The following is a 19,797-nucleotide window of genomic DNA, read 5'->3' on the forward strand; positions in this document are numbered from 1 at the left end:
CCTAACCTTTAAACTCACCAAAAATAGTCTTTGTTGGTCTTTCCACTGCTCCAACAACCACAACTCTGATTTGGTCGAAATAAATCCTTAATTCATGAGAAAAACTGCAATTTGGGTCACTATCCTCAGTTGTACACGGAGGGACTAAAATGCATGCACGTCCAGACAAACAAAGCACAGAGGCTGGGATAACAACACAGGCAAAGGGAGTGTAATGCCACTCTCCGCTCAGGACAACATGACTCCACTATATCTTGGCATATACATTATATTAATGACGTTTAACAACCAAATGTATACCACATTGTGTTATGTAAACTCTATGTTGGCCTGTATATAACTTTTGGATGTTTAAAAACGACAATAAAAATGTATCGGCCTAAAAAATTCAGTGTCAGTGGAGCTCCAGAAACCACGCTGTACAGTGATGTACAATACACCAGCATTCTTCAGTCCTGTGTAGCTTCCCCACTAAATCCTGTAAACACACTCAACGAACCAAATCCAAACATCTATTTTGCACTGTTATGATTGCCCAGCATCGTGGCTCCACTGTCGACAGAAAGCAACATGGAAAGATTTAATAACCTCATGAAGCCAAAAGGCATGGAAACATGCAGGTAAACATTCAGAATACAAATTTAAGCACACACTTGCACTCTGCACACACACACCGTGTGACCGCGGTAAGTCATTTCAGAGCCTATTAAATCTCCATTAACACACAGCCTCCCTGCTAGCCTCAGCTAATCCAACCCAGGTGTGTGTGTGTGTGTGTGTTTGTGAGTGTTTTCTCTCCACTGCTCCCTCACACTCTCAGCCTTTCTCTTTCTTCCCCTCTACTTTACTCTCAGTCTCTCTTTATAGCCTCCCATTTCGTATCTCTTCCCTTCCGACAAACATCTCAATTTCCCACGCTCTCCCTCAAACCTGGCAGCTACGGCAACGGCGAACGAAAAAAGAAAAAGAAAAACCTCTTCCAATTAGGTCAAATTAAGGCAAATTGCTGCTCTCAGTGGGAAACCAGACTGACACACCTCAGTGTTAATCTTATTAAGCACAGTCATCCTTTCAGTCGCAAACAGTCTGGTGAAGACAGCCATAGATTTCTCCCCTTTGACTCGATTCGTCTCTCTTCAACATCAGCTCAGGTTGAGGGCTTTCATCGATTATTTAAGTGTGCTTCCCAGATGCTAATTGACGCCCGGGCTGCTACATGCATCCGTGAGCTATTTTGATCCCTTTATCTTCGTTTTAAGTGCCTGAGAGTGAAAGACAGAAACAGACAGAGATGAGATGAGACTCTAAAAGACAAAGCATCTGCTTTCTATTCAGCCCAGTGCCTGAATAATGAGGGAGAAAGATGATGCACAGTGACAACAGGGTTATAAAACAGCCTGAACGATGAACTGAAGAGAGGTAGAGGGATGGAAAGATGAATGATGCCTTCATTTTGGGAACATACAGGTGACACATGTTAGTGTACTTTCTCTGGGTTTTTCTTTAGCCACGGTGGCTGTCGCTGCTCATGTCAAACCGCCCGCTTCTTCTTCTTCTGTTTATTGCAAACAAAGCACTGTTGCTGCTGCTGGAAATATAAAATGCATCACTTCCTGCACCGGTGGAATTTTTCCAGGAAAGACCTATTTGACGCCAGGTGTCCAGAAAAAGGTAAATCCCTTCCTGAGCTGGCATTAGGGCATGATTTTGGCCTTGTGTTATAGCAATCATCCATATAGAGAAATTAAGATTTATTTATTATAAAAAAGTAATTCAAATTTTCCTGTTTAAACTTGCCTTGAATCCAAGCCCAAACTCAAAACTCCTCCTTTAAACTTTTTTCCCCCAGTTTAAGTCCAAAAAGTAGGCCAGCAGTACTGTTTTGTTTTTTTGTTTTTTTTTACTTGTGGGGACTACTGGATCTCAAAAACTAATATCTTATAAACTCACTCTCTCTCTAACACACACACACACACACACATTAATGTTCTGGGAAGGTACTCTGCAGGAGAGAATATGATCTCTGCTTGGAAGTGACGCTGTTCCCTACTAAAGCAGTACAAACACACACATTGTTATGTTTGTGTGTGCGTGTGTGTGTGTGTGTGTGTGTGTGCATATGTGTGTGTGTGTGTGTGTGTGTGTGTGTGTGTGTGTGTGCGTGTGTGTGTGTGTGTGTGCGTGTGTGGGTGTTGGTGACAGTACAAACAACTCCACTCCACTGGAGATCTCTTATGAGAATACTTTGCAAGTGTGTAATAATAACAATAGAGGCCCACATTTACCAGAAGGTTTTATTAGTTAAATGGTTTAGACAGTAAGGAGGGAGGGCTATTTATAGGAAAATCTATGCAGTTTGATTGTATGAGTGCTCTGCAGCCCACAACAGGTTTATATGTAAATGTCTGCGGTCTAACATATTATCAGCCTGTAAAAGATCCTTTTAAAGTTAACACATCTCAGGAACTAGGAACAAATAGTTGGGTTTTTTTCTCTCTGTCCAATGCATTTTAAACAGTTTTATTTGGCCCCGGTGCTGTGAAATATGTTCTGACTGCAGCTGGTATCAGCTATTGTTGTGTTTTTGCAAGATACTTATGACATAGAGAGGCTGAGGAGACAGATGTGTGCAGCTGCGACTGGCCACAATGCAGCCCACCCACATTTTTACTGTGATTCATCATTTGCGTCCGTGGGAGTGTTTGTGTGTGTGTTTGTGTGTGTGTGTGTGTGTGTGTGTGTGTGTGTCCTGATACTTCTGAATGTTCCCCCAAGTTTGTCCAACTAATAGAAGATTTATTAGAAGCTGACTGGCACCCTCTGGTGGCAGATAAAGCTCTTTACGTTTACTTTTAACCTGCAGTTTTCACCAAAAAAAGTCACACATATTCCTCTTAAATGTCCACTGGGCTATAATATCACCAGGAAATGAGACTAAATTTGAAACTTGGAAGTTATGACGGAGGAAATTCTACTTCAGATTGATAGGAATCTTTGAGTTAAATGAAAACAGTAAATGAAAAGCAGCTGTAATTGTAGTATATAACTGGATGGTGCAGACTTATATACGTTCTGTTTAACAAAATACATATCTGAATAGTATTTATAGCGTTATAGCATCTGTACCAGTTGCATGTTGCATGTAATGAGTATCCAGAAACTCTTACAAAAAACAAAATGATAGGCACATCTTCTCATGCATTAAAATAAAAAAATATAATGTACCATAACACACACTTTTAGTTTTAATGATTCCTCAACTTTTTTTTATTTCGGAAAATGTGTTTCTTGTTTTTTCTGTAATAAACACATAAGATATGTACGGTGGCCCTGAGGGCTCAATGCACAGCAACTTAAGAAAATGCAACCAAATACAGAAACACTGCAAGTAACACAGACGACAACTTGCCAGTTACGGATGGAAAAACTGTTCACCACTTACAGATAGTCAGCTCCAATAACCTCATGAGTCACGAACCACGGCAATAACAAGTGTGTCCCAGCCAGATTCATATTTTTAGTTATTTTTCTAAACCCGACCTACTCAATTGGCGGCCCGTGGGGCATGTGCAGCCCAGAAGCAACTTCAGAGTTTATGGAATTGGCTAACAAGTGAGCCATCTTGCTTCCTTCTCATCTCTGTTGAGAGTCGCACACTACCAATGCGTAGCCGGCAATTATTTCACGTTTTCTCACAGTTATCCCGACCACGCTTAAGCTTTTCAAAACATCTAGCTGGTGAAGGTCACAAGGAAGTACTCTACTGAATATGTCTCTCTCAACCCTAAAAAGGTAAAATTAAAAGGAAAACAGTCAGTTTAACCCTTCCTGGACTGGCAAGGTACTTTATTTTATTTTACCGCCATCTCCAATTGCCAAATCAGTGTGTTTAACTTGCAATGAGTGCGCTGAAGTGGTTAAAGGATATAATATTTGGAGGCACCACAGCGAGAAACACCAGACTTTCCAGACAAACTTAAAGCTAAAAAAAGGTTTTTAAATAGGCTGCTGAAAATCTCTGTGCATGTGTTGTCAAATTGACGATGTTTTCTTAATCTGTACGTAATTTCTTAAATTGCTGTACATTGAGGGCCACCATAGATATGGGATGGAAGGTGGCATGTATGTATAATGGGGAAACAGATCATCAAGAGAGAGATTCTGCCAAAAATGTCCACTAGATGGCATTAAAGCATTTTGATACTAAACCTCATTCAGCATTCTCATTATAATATATTTCCTAGAAGCGAATGCTTCAGAATTGGAAGTGCTTACCACTAACTTTGCACTGTGAACTTCCACTGACTTTAATAAAACAACGCATTTGAACCGGAGGTATGTGCATAAGCAGCACGGTCCTTAGCACACGCACACACCTGCAACCAATACGACTCTCCCTGCCTCGCTTCTGGAACTTGAGTGTTCCTCCGCTGAGCTATTTTTCTATTTATAGCCTCAGAGCTCCGGCTGTGTCTAAAATGCCTGCTGTCTCATTCTGTTTTGCTTCCTTACTGTCTGACAGATATGGGAGGGGAGGGGAGGGCGGTGAGAGGTCCTCCGGTTTAAATCACTTCACTTTTCAGGGCCCCGGAGTCATATTTACACATATCCTTGGATGACAAGGATTTGCTTTCATAGAGGCTGGTGTGACAGGCGGTCAACAAAAAAGAGGCCTTTGACAAGAATTGGAAGAGTTTGTCATTTGTCCGATTTTATGCTAAACAGATGTTTAAATCACGGTAGAACCATTAGACAGTATAGTGTATCTGCATCAGTGTCACTTGAGTATCTGCCTGAACATGACTTCACGTCTAATCCTTACACCCTGCTGACCTCTCGACCCTTAAAAGAAACTTGTAGCAGATGTATGCAGCTGACAGACTCCTCACTTTGTCACTTAAATAAATGTCCAGCAAGATGGATGTTTTTCCTTGTTATTTTATGGGCAAAAACTAAAAGAAAAACCAAAGTTTATGTTGTGCTTCATTACACACTGAGTTACAAATTATGTCACTTTGCAAACAAAGACAAGTCCAACTGAATTCAGTGTTGGCCAGTTGTTTGAGCCCTCCCAGCAGATAATAGTGACTCCTAACAGCCCGCCCAAGAAGAATGGGGAGAGAGCAGAGGAGATAAGATGCTGGGAACAAGATGGTTCTTTCTCATTGTGGGAAAATCAAAGATAGACACTTGGTTCATTGTGACGGATGTCTTGTCTGCTTGTCTTCCTACCCCTGCAGTACAAAAAGTTCTTTAGGAGAATCAAGTTTGAAGCCGGCTTTATAGGCTGCTGCAAGTTACACTGCACAGTATGAAAGAGTTGGAAGGAAGGAACGGCTTACTAATGACTTTGCTAATGTCAACTATGCATGTGTGAGCATGCCTGCTGATAGAGTGAACAGCATCATATGTGCCTCCTATGTCCATGTCTGTGTTGAGGTGTACGAGGGCTAAAGCTGATACAATTCATCAATTAGTCAATTAGTGGTTCAACAGAAAAAAGTCTGCAACTATTTTCATAAATGATTAAATATTAGTCATTTTTCAAGCAAAAATGCCCAACACTTAACAAATTGGCGGATTACCTGCTTTTTCCTTGTCTTAGATTACAGTAAACCGATAAGTTTGGGGTTTTAGACCGAACCGGAACTGTCACTTTATGAACTAAAAGTTGCGATGTGCATTTTTCACTACTTTCTAGTGTTTTGTAAGGCTAAACCATCAAGAACATAATCAGACGATTCATTTTTCATTACAAGTAGTCTACAGTGACAATCAAGAAGATTCATCCACTTGGAACCTAAATGTGCTGGGTAAATCACGGCATTCTGTATAATAGATAGATAGATATATCTTACGTGCAATGTTGACACTGACTCATGCAGGGTCAAAAACTGAAAAGATGAATCCTCTGTAGAGCTTGAATGCGCTCAGTACATTTTATGGCAGCTCACAAAAGTTTGATGTTTGGTCTCCAGATGGAACACTAACCTCATTAAGAACATTAAGATTCGTCCTCTAGGGAGCATGAATCTATCCAAACACTAACTCACGGCAATCTGTTTTTTTGAGATGGAAATTGAGTTTAGGGGAAACTCCATAAACACTTGTCCATAAAAAAGGGAGTTTCACACAGCGGTTTGAAAGATGACACTGATTTAGCTGTCCCTCAGCTCCTAAAGCAGGCCAGTTCAAAGGAGCCTCCATGTCAGAGAACAAATTGCCGCATGCTTTCGGTGTAGTCTTTGGAAGGGCAAAGCTGGACCTGTCCAACAAACTCAGGCTGTGATCCCAGCTTGGTTCGTGTTTCCTCAAAAGTAAAACTGAGCCGGCGTGATCTCATGTTTTTGCTTCAGTTGCTGCATGTAGCATAAGCTGGAGATTAGAAAGAAAAGGGGCTTGGCAGTCCAAATGAGAAGGAGAATATCACCAGGGTGTCTATAAAAGTGAGTCAATAAAAGTGAAGAATGGACGGGAGTGAGCTTCTGTGAGGAAAAATGAAACCAGGCGGGGAAGTGATGGGGCTGGTGAAGAGGAGAAGAGAGGAGAGGAAGTTGAGGGGTCACTCAGTCAGGAGACAACCCGTCTTTCAGTACGAGCCCCGGGGCCTCGAAGCTCTGACCTGGAATTCCAAATAAATAATTCCCTAAACCCCATTGAAAGACACTCGCACACACACGAACTAAGTGCCAAGCAAAATGCACAATTTCTCCAAAACCAAGGCTTATTTAAACTGGGTTTTCTGAGAATTTGAGGGTATATGTGATCAACAGACACTTTATAATTCTGCCAGGTAAAATCACACACGCATGCATGCACGAAATTGTACACACTCACAGGTATTAATTCTCAAAGCTTAGCTCTCAGAGTAGCCTAAATCCTGCATGTGTGAGCAGGAACATTCAGTTAATCCTCGCTAAGTACAGCATGAAACAGTTTTATTCAGTAATAAATATCCACGCAAAGGGAGGCATGACACTGAGGTCAAATGCTCTGCAGTTTATACAAGTAATTAATATACACAGAACAGAGTGGTAGAGAGACTGGGCTACCTTTTTACCCATGGGTAAAACAGGCATTGCCATAAACTTGTAAAACCACGTAGAACAACAGAAACAGCAAATTGATTTTGTAGTACATCTGTGAGGGGGGTGTAAGCAAGTCGCTGAACTTTACACACCAATACTCAGATAAAAACCAGAGCTTGATAAAACCAAAAACAAAATTGGAATGTGTTCCTTTGGGCTAATTTTTCAGCAAACGGGACAGGATATGAGCATGCAGCGTCCTCTCCGTATTCCTTATGAAGGTTGTTGCATGCATGCACACACTCGCTGACACACAGAGGCTAAAAAAAGATCAGCAGGATGTAAAATGCTATAAAGTTTCATTTCATTCATGATGAAGGTCTGTGGGACAAAGGTGATTTGAGGCTTGATACTGGTCCTATCTCGCAGAAATTAAAGGATAATTCTGGTTTAGTAAAACTTGTTATTTTTGTTGGTTTAGGCTTCATTTGTAGTGATTATGTTAACGTGCTCATTGCTGAGATCCGGGAACATGGCGGTTGATGCAACAAAGACAGACGGAACAAGAAACAAGGACTCAAATGGGCCTTCCTGGATGGTATTTCAGAATCTCAGAAGACTTGAAGCAACATGTCTCCTGAATGTCTGCAACCCATTCTTCTCTTGTGGAGCAGGTATACGGCAACAGATAAGAGTTATAGATAATATTGTGGCACCGAAGTGCGAGCTGTTTGTTAGAGCACCTGAAAAAGGGGATTATAGCAAGGTACAGGATGGAAGCAGATGCATGGAAATATAGTTTTCTAGAACTGAGACAATGTGCAAGAAGCATTTTTCCATCTGATAAGAGAAAAAAATAAACAGTTTCTGCTTTTCTTCTTGCATGTATTTCGCATTGCACAGGATTAAAAACCCTTAAAATAACTCACTACATTACTAAATAAACTCATTCTTTTTCTATTCTTCTGTTTCCGGTCCAAGATTAGACAAAGAGCGGGTGTGTTTCACAGGTTATGAAATGTTTTCACCCAGTGCGAGTATCAAATCGCCAGAGTTTATACTGATTGAGATGAATACATAAATGGGAAGTTGTTAACTTAACACACCGTGGCATATGTGAGAGGATCCATGCTTTCCCTCTGGCCCATGACAAACCACATTAGAGAGAACATTAGTGGACACAGGGGTCACTGTAATGCACACACTCGAATACACGAGGGGATGGACGTTTTTGCCTTCAAGACTGAAAAGTGCACAATTAGATCATCCGCCCACTGCCCTTCGGATTCTCTCCCACACACACACACACACACACACACATACGAAAACACATCCATGCACACTAAAAGTAACTCAACACTGCTGCTTTCTCACTGGTGGAGAGGTTTAATCTGCACCAGACAGAGAGATTCTGGCTGCGGAAATTAATGTTTACTTTTCAGCCGTCTCTATTTCAAACTGCCCTCTCTTTTCCTACATTGTTGAGAAAACATCCCAAAGGAGATGTGAGATTGCTAAACCAAAACACTGCCAAACAAACCCCGCTGTCTCATATGGTTCTTTTCAACGGAATATCATGCAAACTTGTCAAAAAATTGCCCCGCGAGGTGTCATGTTTCTGAGCACGAACGAGAGGGAGGTTAAAATATTTATTCCCACACATTATACAGTATGTCGGGCTCTTTCTCGGTTATTTACATCTCATTGGAATCAAATGTTGATGTCATGTCCTACTGGCCTGCATTTCATACTGTACTCTGCATTGTCTGATTACTTTATGGCACAAAGGGAGATGCTTTACAGCACAAAACAAAAAAAGGGTGCTCAGTTAGAGCTTAAACCTACTACAATTCTCTCAAATGAATACTGATATCGCTATATGACCCTCATAAGAACACAACACCATCAGCGAGAAGATTGGTTTTTATATATAGTTACTCTCAATGTCTGCTACTGGTTCAGATTCAGTCATATTGCCCTTTATACCAATAAAACAAGGTGGTGGAAGCACTACTGCTTTTGTCCACAGGGGGCGCAAGGATGAACAAAAAATGAAAGTTCCTTGTTGCTGCTTTAAAGACCTTTTGAGGAATCTGGGATTCATGAAAAGCCAATATAAAATGTGTCCTTAAGGAGCTAAAAGACGCGTCTCAACTGCACATTAACGTTGTTTTGACTATTTAGTACATTCATACTGGTCAAAAAATGGCTTGAATAAAGAAAAAAAAAACGGACTTGCCTTATAGAATCACTAGATTTCTGAACAAAGTCCTGATGGACACTTTTCAGAAAAGGCAGAAGGTGGATAGGTAGGTCAAAAATCAAAAGTCATTGTTGACTTACTCTAACTATAATGTAATGTATATAATGTTGACTTTTAATTTCACATGGGACACGACGTACTTATTTTAACTCAAACCATAGTCCTTTTGTAACCCTAACCAAGTAATTTTGGTGCCAAAACCGAACAAATCTACAACCGTTGCTCGACGTTAACCATGTGACGTCTAAGGCTCTGTACAATGAAGCTCTGGTACGAGGACTTGTTGGTCTGATTCATGTAGTTGTCACACATCTTGTACTCCTGTAACTCCCCGTTTGTAGAAAGTGGTGAGGTACATAATAATTGTATAACAAAATAGTGCACTGTCAGAAGTGAAAGATTTAAACAAGTCTTTTTTACAAGGTTTACATCCCTTTGCAAGTGGGAGCACTGAGCTTTATGAGGACCTACAGATACATTTATGACTGTGCCTTGAGGGATTACAGCATAGCTAGTTTACACACAGTCGTAAGAGCTCATGTGCTCCTCCTTTAAAATGCAACTACAGTATGCACTGGGGTTATGGCGTCTATAGATAACATGTGGGGGCAACAAGACGTATGATGGTCAGATTTGACTGCTTGGGTTGTCTCCTACAGTGGACTTTAAATCAAAATCCAAAACCCCTTATAGAGTATAAATCCAGCTTTAGTGAGAAAGACTGTCTTCTCTTTGTTTAGTGTAACCATACCAAGCTACCACTTGGACAATAATGTGTTATGTCTGTGAATCCATACACATTACAAACCTTGAGTCCCTTGCATTCACCTTTAGCTTCCCACCCTGTTCACAACAGAGACCAGTCTGGTCTGTCAGTAGGTTGTACATGTTAACAACCGGGTTCATTAAACTTAATAAGGACCATAATCAAACTACAGCCAGAGCAGACTCACATTCATAAACCCAGAGCTTCCCTCTGGAGGGGAACTGTACTGGAACATGCTGCAGAGGTCAACAAGGAGTGTTTAGCAGCAAGAAACAACAGGATCAGTGGCATGTTTTAATCAGATGTAGTGAACAACACATGCAAAGAGAAAATCGGCCCTAAACTCAATCCACATTTCAATTCAGCATATTGCATATATACGGATCTCTAGTATCTTACCACATGTTTATTGGACTCTTCAGAACTGCATGTATTTATAGCATGCACAAATGATCAGTCTTATATAGACGAGAATATTTGACGTGGAGGTCCTTTGATTCACGGCAGCTCTAATTTATGAGGCCATGAGAACAAACTATGACTTCAAGACAACTGTGAACAGATCCAAATCAGAAACTGCTTCTATAAGCCAAGAAAATCAACCTGTACTCCATCACAGTTTCAGTGTTTTGACGGAGCCTTTCACAACAGCGCGATGACATTCTACATTTGACTCCTTGGTCTACATCACGGACCAAAAGCTCCGTTCTCTTGCGCTGTATCTCGAGATTTGTGAGACTTTGCAACTCTTTGGCTGAACTGTCCAAGTTAGTGTGTGAATTTCTTTTTCGTGTGTGTTTTAGTACGAGCATTCCAAAGATGTCGAGCCATCAAGGACTTGTTCCTCCAACGCAGCCTCCTCACTTTTAGGGAACTTAGGGAGGAAATCAGGGAGGAAAGGCAAAATGGATAGCTGTTAGGTTCAAAGGTTCAAGCCTCTCTGAATTCGGACAGGCTCTCGGAAAACAGGGAATCTTGCATGTCCAAATTTCAAATATACAGTTTTGACTGCTAATAAATGCATATCTGAATCCCCAGTGTATTCCATTTCTTATTTTCATTTTCATTGAAGTTGCTAATTGAATAGTTATTTCGAATTTTTTATTTGAAGAGTTATTTTTAGATTACCTGATTCCAGCTTCTTCAATGTTAAACTTTTCCATAATTGTAAAATAAAACATCTTTAACAAGACAGTTGCAGAACTATTTCCTGATTTATTTAGAAAGCCAACGACTAATTATTAGGAAAATTATCAGAAGATTAATCTGTAATGACAATGATCTAGCAGCGGCCCCAGTGAGAATATTTCAGAATAAAGTTACAAAATGTTTTACAGCCACAACAAACAAAAATCCACTCTAACAAGTAATCAGTGGAGAGATGTATCTCCTACTGCTGATTAGAAGCTTTGCTGCAGCATTTCTTTCCTGTGATGTTTTCTTGTACTAATAAACACTTCAATGTGGACCACTTTTGGTAAAAAAAACAAAAAAAACCCACAACTGTTGGCTTCTGGCAGAGAGCCGTGACCTGTGTCTACACCCCTGCTTTCATGGTTCATGGCATAAGCAATGGCAAACATGTGCAACAGTTCATACCGAAATGATTCTGAAAACACGCAGGCTGAATCAGAACGCATAATTTCTGATAAATGAAACATGACGCCAGCAGCTTGAAAAATGTTTTCACAGGATGCGTACGCTTGCAACACAACTGTTTTTTTAATTAGATTTTTCACATACCATGTGGGGGATTCTATCAAAATATATCAAAGTAATGTTCGGCCAAATAGCCAACAAACTGTCTCAAATGGATTTGGCTTCCTTGTGATTGTTGTGCTTGGTTATTAACATTGGAGAATTTTGTAAATGTTACCTTTAAAGGGAAGATTTGCACTCTTTGCCAGTTGTCGTTCACTGGAAGTGCAGATGAACTGAGCTCCTCATCCTTGAGCAGAGTTAACTGAACCCTGCCAAGTCCTTTTTAAAAGAAGTCACTCTTGAGATTTCTGTGGAACTGAACACCTTTTGATATTTTATTTTATCGGTTGTTGTGCCAAATACCTCAGTATGGCAGAACCATGAGCATAAAAGCAAGACTAAAGGCTCAGACATACTTTACATGTTCTGCGTCCACAGACGGCTGCTGACGGACGCGCACACGGTTCCATTCACACTACAAATCAGGGTCCGTGTCGGTCTGGGGTTTCCATGCCTGCGCAACTTCTCGATCCACACTCCATTCCAGTTAGTGGTGGTAATGCACTGTGATGCTGTTGCCAACCGCCGTAAAAAAATGAAGAAGATGAAGCATGTGCATTAGGAAAGAATTTTTGGGCTCGATCCTCGTCGAAATGGGCGGATGAAGACATTTACGTCACGCTCATCCAAGTATAAATGAGGTTTAGGAGTCAACAGCCAGGTTAGCAGCAGCCTTCCGGTGACAATGCTATGCTGATGTTTAGCTGGTTTACCATGTTCACCAACAAATTGAAATTTTGGCCTCAAGGTGGTGCTAGAGGAAGAGTCAGTGGATCACTAAAGTCATTGGGTTCATCCTCTGGGAACCAGGAATGTCTGTAGCAAATGTTGACTGACCAGCACTGCTGTATAAAAAATCTATTTATCCCAAGAAAGCAAACAATAGACTTTCTCAAAGTGTGTTTCTCTACTTCTTCTCTGAGCTCTGACGTAGTTCAGCAATGACACATAAACATCAATCAACATGGGGCCATTTAGACAATTTGAAAAATGCTAACAACTACATGTTAGCAACTATAATTCTAAATGTTATCCAAATGAAGACACTGGGCAAATACTGACACTTTAATAAACACTGGAATTATGGGTTTTTTCTGCACGTCTCATGCTTTTTGCAGGACCTTTTATTTCTCTGAAAGCAGTCAAGCGAGCCATCCTCTATAAAAGTTCACAGGACAAACTGAAGCAGGAAACAAATCTTCCAAATTCCCAGTTTCCGTGATCATGGTTCAGTTACTAAGTAAACAGAAAAGTGGATTTGCTTTGCGCAATCACACAGAGATAAACTTTATCATCCTGGGTGTTACTGAAATAATCAAATCAAGGATCAAGAGTTTTTACAAACTAATAGCGAAAGCCTTAACAGCGATCAACTTACTGGATGCGATTATTTTGGAGGCTCCAACGTGTTTTAGTACTGTTTTTTTTTAACAGAGATTTCATTTTGGAATGATTTTCTTCACTTAGTCTCTCCTCTGAAGCATTAGGGGTAAGTGGCTCTAAAAATAGACTGTACAATGTCAACATTCTGGCGCCCCATAAACAAGCAGGATTAAATTAGCCGATCACTGTTTCCTCTCCGACCATGTGCGTCTGTGCACAAGGTATTGTCAGAAAGAAGGTGTTCAGTGTGTGTTTCACACGCTAAAGTTACAAATTCCCATGCGTCAAGGATCCTGTAAAAAGCTTCACTGTTTTTATACTGGTGCTATTTTGCAAGAACACGTGTTGACATGATGCCCAACTCTCGAGTCCATCACTCCGCAAGAAGAACCACTTCCAGTCACTGACCCTCCTACTGTAATAACACACACGGTACTTTCTGGTGATTTTTTTTTGCGTCATTGTTCTTTCAACATCAACAACCTGACCATGGAAACAGCTATTAAGCAATCATGGCCAATATAACTGTCAGACGTTGCTTTTTGTGTAAACCATTACATCTCCACTTTGTCTCTGCTTCTCCCTTCCACTCCTTCTCTCCCTCGGCCTCTCTGCCCACGTCTCCCTCCTTAAAAAGGCATAGCACGAGACTTATCTGCACAGGTTCCCCTACACTCTCTCTCTCTCTCTCTCTCTCTCTCTCACACACACACACACACACACACACACACAGTGTTGCAAATGCAAAACCTTTAAAGTGGGATCACAATCCGAGTAAAAGTTTGCACATGGGATACGTCAACTTGCACCTGTCTATTTATATTTGTAACATTCAGCCAATGTGTTGTCATCTATAGCTGCTATTTCTTTATTTTGTGGAATTGAGACCTGAATATATTCTGATAATAGTATCAGATATTTTAAAAGCAATTTAAAAAGCTGAATTTGTCTATTTTGCCATTCTATGGAGTGAAATAAAAGGGTGGTTTGGGACATAGTGGTCGTAGGCTACCTCGTGAACCAAAAAGACAAAGCACTCCACTGATTTTACACCTCAAATTAGCATGTTCTTACCATGTGAGAACCGTTGCATAATTCTTCTGTGGCTGTGATACTGGATACAGCTTTGGAGTCCGGGCTCCATTCATTCCTGTGAAAGCTGCACAGTGGCGCATGAAGCCATTTCCGGTTACAAAATTCCGCAAAAACATTTCTGCATCCCTATTGATAACCTTTCAGATCTTCAATTATACCCGATCAACAGAGCCCACCTCTATCAGAGCTACTATGAACATAAAAAAAACTACAAAACTAACAAAGTAAAGTCAGGACAAGGATGGCATGGACACACCTGAACACGAGTGATCCCTCTGTGGGAAAAGGTCATGTATATTTCCTCAGTATGAGATATCTGAATAAAAAAAGCTTGTTTTTATTTTGTTTTTATTATTGGGGTGTGCTTACCCCAATAATGCTACATTACATTTTAAAAAAAAGGGCATTGCAACTAAGTAAATCTAAAATCTGCAACATTCAGTACATTCCCAACATAATAGTCTTTGCTTACACTTCATTTCAGGATTTTACTTCACACCCAACAGTGTGTGAAACCACCCTAAGCGGACCAGAAACACTTCTTGGCCTGGTATTTTTACAAACACTCTGAGGTGCAATAACTACATGGTCCAGATTGTACTAATGACTCCAAACTGATGGCCTCATGTTATACTCAGTGGGCCGTGGCAGGGGTGTGTGTGTGTGTGTGTGTGAGTGTGTGGAGTGCGCGGGGGGGGGGCGGCATGGAAAATAGAGTTACAGCGGTGGGAAACTCTGCTGACATCTCAGAGAGGAAGAGAGGGAGGAGAAGAGAGTGTGGATGTGTGCCTGTGTGTGTGCGAGAGAGACACATTGAGAGAGAGTGAACCAGAGAGAGTGGAGCTGGAGCTGGTCTTTGTAATAGGAAATGATGGGAGAGCTGTTTGAGGGCCGCATGGTTTTGACCCTGTGACCGCTTGCAGTCGTGAGAACCGAATCCCAGGCCATGTGTCCTTAAGATCCGCACATCAGCACACACGTGCTGCTGCACGCACACACACACACACACACACACACACACACACACACACTTGCACTGTGTGTTGCAAAAATACATATCAACTAAGGCAGAGAAAGACAGTCCACAAAAGAAGCAGGGAAATGATCATACCTTCTCACCAGTACATGTGGACTGGTGCCAACTATGCAGCCCCCCCCCACCACCCTGCTGAAAATAAGTCGCCCAAGTATGTTTTGTTAAGGATTTCATACACTGCCTTCCCCTTATTCGCACTCAATTTGAGGCCTATATGAAGACAAAAGCCCAACCAGCCCAATGGTGACAACAGTAGGAGGGGAACAAACGGATTTTGAGGAAAAAACTATCTGTGCACTTCAATGCACATTTTGTTGGAATTATTTAATCCTTAGAAGAGTTTCTTGAACTCTCCCAGAGGTATTTTTTTGGTAAGGTGTGACTCTCACAAGTACTGAAAACACAGGGAAAAATCCAGGTGGAAGAAGTGAAACAGTGCTGCCTGGAACCCCTTCCCTTCCCTCCCCCAGATAATTACCCATGTGCCCTTGGGCAAGACCAAGACAACCAGTTGTAGGTACACCACAACTGGTTTGATGCTGGACGGCTTCCAGGTGCAGATGTCAGTGCTGGGTCAACACTCCCAGTTCATAAATCTTCCAGTTAGGCAGCACCATCTCCACACACACAAACACAAACACACACACACACACACACACACACACACACACACACACCTCAAGTCATGGTGACTGGACACACAGTCAGATTTCAGATGCAAAGTGGAACTTTCCAACAATCCAAAGTGCAATTTCTAGAGTCTTTCTGTACTGACAAGAGATCTTCAGCAGATGTGTCTTCTGGCACACCATGGAGTCAGCCGTGTGTAAAGTCTGCTGATTGCCTTTTCTAATTGTTCCAGGAGCTGTCATATAGACTTGCTAGTATGTAGGTCAAATTAAGGGATGGAGTTTAGCCACTTTTACTATCCCGACATAAAGCATTTCAGCATGCATCTATAATAGTGAGGAGATAATTGAAGAAAATGGGGAGAAACTGTGGCACAAGTTCCCTGCGGGGTATCTGAATTAAAAGCACAGAATGAAGCAACGAATGCAGCGATCTGGAATCAAACTTTAAAAAAAACTTTACCTCTGATTTCCACACAACATAAGCGTGCGAGCTGGACGGCTGTACTTTCCTCTGGAGCCACCTCCGCGGAGAGAACAGCGTGCCGGTGCTGCCGGACGGCGCCGCACCGGGTCCCCTCACCAGATACGGTAAATCCCCGGCGGTATTCCTTTTGGCACGCTTCACCGTATCAAAGTCAAAGTGGAAGTTGGAGGATGGAGAAACATCCAAAGGTATGGAAGGAGATGAGAGGGACGGGGTTATGGGCTCCTTAAGTGTCGGAATCTTGGTGCGTAAAGCCGGTTTCAAAGTCAAGCGCTCCGGAGACGCACCTGCGTCCGCAGCCGCCGCTCCAGAAAGCGATGCGCCACTTACTCCCTCGGTCTCGGAGTCACAGTGTCTTATGATAGCGGGGTCCAAGCTCCGGGTTTGGCGTAGCCTCCGTTTTGTCATGACTTTGGACGCAGGAGAGGAGCAGGAGAAGACGCTGTTGAGGAGTCCTTGTGCGGCAGACATGTCTCCTTATTTTGGATCTCACATCAGCGCTGCTCAGTGCGTCTCTCTAAAGCTCCACGACCACTATAAGACGAGTTTAGTGTTGCCCCATCAACCGAAAGGTCCAAGTACGAGCTGGTGAGGAGCTGGAATGTGTCGCATTTGGCTGCAGACGCTGCGTAAAGTGGAGAAAGAGCAAATCTTCACTTCCTCTCCTGCTTTCCTCTGCACGCTGGTCATTCCCAAACTGGAGTGGAGTGAGAAGACAGTTTGAGAATGTGTGTGTGAGTGTGTGTGAGTGTGTGGGAGGGGGGTTCAGAAAACATGAGATCAGTGCTTACACACACACACACACACACACACACACACACACACACACACACACACACACACACACACACACACACACAGTATGAAAGCAACAAACTTAATGTCCAAATATTCTTTTATGAAGCACTTGAATTTTGTTTTTCAACTCTCCAGGTGAGTTTGAATTTGAAGAGTCAACTTCAGACCCCCAGGGCTCCTCTTTTTTCTTTGTTGATAAAATGTAAACAACCTCCAGATGATCCTCAGTGGGTGACCACCACTCTCATCCACCAAAATCCAGCCAGAAAACCATCATTTTATCCCCAACTGTCTGAATTCATAACACTTGGACACTAGCAACTTTGTGTTCTGCTGCCTTTGCGATTTAAAATGTGTGGTTAGATGAGTTTCTATAATTAATAAGTTCATTTTCGTAAAGGTAATTAGGCAAGAAGACAGACACAATAATCAGACAGGCAGAAGGTCATGCATACAGACAGACATGATTTAGCCAGGGATGAAAATAGGCGTATTAATCCTGTCTCCCATTAATCCACCTCGCTGTCTGGGAATAATAGGCCTATCAGTGAAGCCTGCTGTGTGCTATTATTAGCCAAACAATAAGTGAGCCATATGATTCATAGCCACTGCCTTTCTTTATACACCTGTGCAAAAAGGCCATATTCCAGATATTTGTTTACACAGATGCTTGTGGAGGAGCTCAGCGATGTCGGAGTGTGTTAGGATGGGTCTGTGAGTGTGTGTGCATTTGTTTAAACTGGTGAGAGTGTGCGAGAGAGAGACAGAGAGAGAGAGCAAGAGCATGTGTGGCCCAGTGTGTGAAAGTATGGGAAAAATGAAAAGAGACAGCAGGAGTCTGGAGAGGAGGGTGCCGGACGGGCTGATAAAGGAGCTTATGAAGCTGCGCCGCATGACACGCTCGCACACATACACACAAACACAGCATGACATGACAGTGATAACAGCTGAGATAGATTTGACCCTTCTAAAAACAGTCTGCGGGGGGGGAAAAAAAGAGTGAGACGCGGACTGAGTGAAAACACAGAAGCAGGACTTACAGAAGGAAGACATGGTGTTCTGCATTAGTTTATAAAGTAAAAAGGTTTATGGAAAGAAGCCAACACTTGAGGCCCTGAACTGTGCCCATACTACATTTTGGGAAAAATCCAAAAACAACATGGAACAATAGTGCAAAATTGAGGGGATATTATACAAATAAACCACAGATTTAGAAAGCACAGACCCCTTGCAGCATCCTTGACTTGCTGCCTTCGAGCTCTTCATCATATGTTGCAGACAATCTGTGCATTGCAGGACTCGGGTTACTAATGCGTAACCATGGCAAACAGTTAATGTGAAACAGTGATCATTTGACATGACTGTCAAAATACATCAGACGCAGTCAGGGTGGAAAGGGAAGGAGAGTAAATCAACAGGGCTACACTCCAGCCAGTCACGTTCAATGTTACATACACACTGTTTCCATATTTGGTGCACAATGGAAGAGCAGCGCTGCCTGAAACCATTTTAAGCAAAATGAGCTTCGAATTCAGCTGTGGGGACATGGTTTCCTGTGCCAGGGATCAGTGTGCATTTTCATTGTCCAAGCCTGTTAGACAGATATGAATGAAATGGTCACAAGGTCAGCAGCAACAAAAGAAATCATATTACTCGTAGGCCTAGATATGGAACATGAAACAATAAACCAGTGACACAGGGTCTATTTTTAAAGACAATTAACATTACAGTCGGTGGATTCCAGATTTAGTGCTCCAACAAATAAATAAGTAGATTTCCTTTAAGTGCTTAAACTCAGATATTAAGGAAGTAATTGAATGTGTTTGCAAGCATAAAGCACGGTATCAAATTAAATACACGCCGTTTGTACCCCGGAGCGATGTATGCATCCATCCGTGTTCCTGCTGCACATGTAAACATAACCGTACTGTATATATTTAAGAGCCTCCATATTGTTCCAATAGAGGAAGATTAGATTATTGAGCTGTGGTGAATTTTCTTTTACAGTATTTCACCTCAAGGTAGAGGGTCTTTCCCTAAACTGATGACCCTAAAACATGTTTTGCTACCCTAAGGTAAGTGGGTGTATGATACCCAGGGTTGCTTCATCTGTATAGGTTGGTTTAATACAGATATTTAATCTTAGAATATGATCATGCAGAGTTGTAATTGAGTCCAATATATCCTCTGCAGGTTTTTTAATAATTTTCATGTCATGGATCCCTAAACAGACACAGATGGCGTTCCTCTTTGGTGAGATTGTTATCCCTCTTGTAGGATCTATTTTTTCCATCTGGATGTGCAGATTATAAAGATGAAGATAAAATGTGTAATTAAAATTGGGATGAATAGAACGGAATGACAGTACAATCTCTTTCACGTGTTTTTTTAATGGATCCCTGAAGGACCCGAAGTTTGGAAGCTTAATATTTATGATGTCACTCGTACACACGGCCTAAACAAAAAAAACGCTAATACAAAGTGCTAATAAGTAGGCTTTAGACTAAATAAATACCCTGCATGTATTCAGGCTAATTAACCTGATGGAATG

The 19,797-nt window shown here is 41.6% G+C and overlaps 1 protein-coding gene across 1 annotated transcript in view; it reads right to left on the reverse strand.

Moving 5' to 3' along the window:
• Positions 1-17,145, reverse strand: part of LOC127378683 (rho GTPase-activating protein 6) — an 81,830-nt gene extending 64,685 nt beyond the window's left edge. Inside the window, exon 1 of the mRNA XM_051427816.1 lies at positions 16,425-17,145. Coding sequence (XP_051283776.1) covers positions 16,425-16,919 — 495 coding nt within the window. The 5' untranslated portion in view covers positions 16,920-17,145. The remainder of the gene's footprint in view (positions 1-16,424) is intronic.
• Between the last annotated feature and the right edge of the window lie 2,652 nt (positions 17,146-19,797).

This window comes from Dicentrarchus labrax, unplaced genomic scaffold, assembly GCF_905237075.1.
Source record: "Dicentrarchus labrax unplaced genomic scaffold, dlabrax2021, whole genome shotgun sequence".
Classification (NCBI taxonomy): domain Eukaryota; kingdom Metazoa; phylum Chordata; class Actinopteri; family Moronidae; genus Dicentrarchus; species Dicentrarchus labrax.